This window comes from Cherax quadricarinatus, chromosome 91, assembly GCF_038502225.1.
Source record: "Cherax quadricarinatus isolate ZL_2023a chromosome 91, ASM3850222v1, whole genome shotgun sequence".
Classification (NCBI taxonomy): domain Eukaryota; kingdom Metazoa; phylum Arthropoda; class Malacostraca; order Decapoda; family Parastacidae; genus Cherax; species Cherax quadricarinatus.
Window position 1 is genome coordinate 8246511 of NC_091382.1, and position 3649 is coordinate 8250159.

At 39.9% G+C, this 3649-nt stretch overlaps 1 protein-coding gene across 1 annotated transcript in view; it reads left to right on the top strand.

Moving 5' to 3' along the window:
• Nucleotides 1–2766, top strand: part of LOC138855361 (protein dimmed-like) — an 18744-nt gene extending 15978 nt beyond the window's left edge. Inside the window, exon 2 of the mRNA XM_070104410.1 lies at nucleotides 2041–2766. Within this exon, the coding sequence (XP_069960511.1) occupies nucleotides 2041–2355 (315 nt within the window). The 3' untranslated portion in view covers nucleotides 2356–2766. The remainder of the gene's footprint in view (nucleotides 1–2040) is intronic.
• The last annotated feature ends 883 nt before the right edge of the window (nucleotides 2767–3649 follow it).

Here is a 3649-nt window from a genome sequence, read left to right on the forward strand (position 1 = left end):
TTTTAACTCCACACCTCTTGCCAAGACCCTCACATTTACTTCTCTTACAACCCCATCTATAAATATATTAAACAACCACGGTGACATCACACATCCTTGTCTAAGGCCTACTTTTACTGGGAAATAATCTCCCTCTTTCCTACATACTCTAACTTGAGCCTCACTATCCTCGTAAAAACTCTTCACTGCTTTCAGTAACCTACATCCTACACTATTATTATTATTATTATTATTATTATTATTATTATATGTGAGGCATAGAGACAAGAGAGCAGTTTGACATCTTGGTCTCACTCCCTTTTCATGTACCTGCTTTCAGTCCATCCACTTCCTCGTTCACTTCCTCAACATTCACTTCTGGCTATTTCTTACTCTTACTGGAACTCATCCCTTCTTGTCCATTGCCAGAAATTTCCATCTCTCTTACGTCAACATTTAACAACTTTCAAAATATTCTCTTCATCTCTCCAGTACCTTCATCTCCTCAACATCTCTCCTGATTCATTCTTAACTATCCACTCTATTTACTCTCAAGACTTTCTCACTCTACTAATCTCTTCAAAAGTTAATTCCCAGTATTATTTGCCGTTACCCATTCTCTCATTTGCTTTCACTTTTTTTTTCATTTTCTCACAACAACGCTTAGCCTTTCTTTTCCTCTCTATATACTCTCATTCGTGTATAATTTTCACGACGTAAAATCCAATAATAACAATAATAATAATAATATCTTTATTTCTACAAGTACATTTACATGTACAAGGTATACAAACCATAGCTGACATCAGTGACATACTACTATATGGAAAGCCGCTTGTTATGCTGAGCATTTCCCTCAAATTAGGTCAGTTTTGTCCCAGGATGCGACCCACACCAGTCAACTAACACCCAGGTACCTATTTTAAACTGAAGGGTGAACAGGGACAGCAGGTGTCTTATGACAACAGGTCTCTAATGTTTTCCAGCCCTACCGGAGAAGATTCGATCTCCGGACTTCAGAGTGTGAGCTGACCAGCTAACTTTTCGTATTTATCATCCTTTGTACCCCAGTACTCCTCCAATCAGCTGTTTTCTTTTCCACAAGTATCTATCCTCTTATAGGAACCTCTAGCACTGTATATTTTAACAATTTTTAATGTATATTCCTTTTTATATATTCTTTTATATAGCCTATTTTGAGTGATTTTCATCAATTATATTTCTCTCCCTAGTTACCTTTAATTATCCAGAATTATTTGATATTTTTGTATCTCTGAGTCTATATAAGCTTTAGTAATTATTTCTTTCATCTTTTCATTATTTTATTCGGATTCTGCATCATTCTCATCATTATTTTAAAATATCTACAATTGTTTGGCTGAATTTAATTTATTCTGAATTATCTCATGACTTGTCATCTTCTCGTTCTATCCATGTTTTAGACATTTTTAATTCCCGTATGTTTGCTCGACAACATTATTCACTTTAATATTTTCTGGGTAATTACGAGAGATATACAATTAAGGTGTCCCGTAACTCGGTTGGTAGGGCACTCAGCTCACACACTGAGGTCCGTGATTCGATCCCCGGTACGTGTAGAAATAGAGCGAGTTTCCTTAAGAAACCTGCTGTCCCTGTTCACAAAGCAGTAAGTAGGTACCTAGGCGTAAGCTTACTGGTGTGGGTCGCAACATGGGGACAAAACTAACCTAATTTCCCGGAAATGGTCTGCATAATAAGGGGCTTTCTATATAGTATGTCATTGATCTCAGCTATGGTCTGTATACGTTGCACATGTAATTGTAAAAACGAAGACTCTTATTATTATTATTATTCATTTCTTTCCTACAATGTCTTCCTAGATTTATACATTTAAGTTTTTTATATCCACACTGCAAACATAACTACTGAATATCCTTATCTCAGTTGTTTACCTAAAAATATGTTTTGTTTACTCAGCAAATTTGTTTGTTTGCTATCTTTGCAAATATACAGATGAAGGGAACTTTCTATATCCACAGTGTTTTAGATATTTAAAGTAACGAAAAATGTTCTCCACAGGCGCTGAGGGAAGTAATTCCGCACGTCAAACGAGAGAGAAAGTTATCCAAGATTGAGACGCTGACTCTGGCCAAGAACTACATCATGGCGCTGACGAATGTGGTATGCGAAATGCGGGGAGAGGATAAGCCCTACCAGCTCTTTCCCAACAAGAACTCCAACAACGAGGGAGCTTCCCCCAGCAGTTGCTACTCGGGTCCAAACACTCCAACCAGCACTACCACCACCACGTCATCCACCATTCACAGCAACACCCCCACAGACAACAATAACAGCAGCAACAACAGTATCCACAGAGAGACAGAGTTGTTGTGAGAAGCTAGGATGGGTAGGTCTTCGTCTGCGCTTTCTATAAGGTAATGTTACTTACCGTGTGTTCACTACATCACCTTCGCACTCTGAGAGGTAAATGGTACCTAACGAGTGCTCACAAGGTTATCGTCAGCGTTTTGCGCGAGGTAAATCGTACCTATGGTGTGTTCAGTAAGGGTCAACAGGTGCTGATAAGTCAGTTGAAGCACCCTAGGCAGAACAGCAGCAGCAGCTCGGGTCACCATTGCTGTTTTTGATGAAGCTCCATTGATAATTGCAAATGTGTTAATTGTTCTTTATTGCGAAGAACGCCGTTAACAGTAATCACTATCATCATTACCATAATCACCATCGTCATCGTTTTCATTATCATCCTAAAGATAATATATATTGACCAAAATTTAAATAATATCATGACTATTATCACCACTGCTTGCCTCCAAACACTTCCATTAGCATCACATCCATCATGAAAGTACCACCACCAGGATCACAATATCAAGAAAACTACCTGATTACCGCCATCCAACATTCAAGAACATCCGAGTGAGTAAGGCTGCAACAGTAAACGAAAAGGCCCTTGAGGTGACGCCTCGGTTCTTTTATCCCTCCACGTAGAGTTCCCTCCACCAGATATCCATCACGACACTTGAAGAACTCGCTTCACCAGGCTTCCCACAAAGAAACCTCCCTCCACCTTGTAAAGTTTACGCGTACATTGGTCCTTCCACCAGCCCTCCACCATGACAAGCTCCTGCACGAACAAATCCCTCCGAACTGAAGTAAAAAGTATCGCCGATCTCTATCCTTTCCTGTAGAGGTTCCTGTTCCATTCCACATTCCTCGGGCCTCCGTGAAATATTCATCTTGTGGTTACCGGGGTGATGCTGTCTTCCACTGGGTATATCGGATGAACTGAAACAGATTGCCACTCTGGATACTGTTGGACTAACCCTTCACCTTTCCTGTCTGGGTGTGTCTGCCAAGATTTGTCAAGTGCACACGTGACACTACTGTTGACAAACAGTTGTAACAGCGAGGTATTCTGAGACCACATGTGTAGTGAGATCTTTGGTGGCACTTGTTAGACTCCTACTTACATTCAAACATTTTTGGAAGACATATGCGAAGAGCAAATAGCAAATTCCAAGCCCATAAGACTAACATGCTGTTTCTCCATGCCACTTATTTTCCATTAGTTACTAGCTTGTGTCAAGCTCTTAAGGTGCTCCACAATGTTCCGGAAGGCAGAGGGCAGAAAGCAGCATCAACCCTGGTGTTAAAAACTTCAACAAAA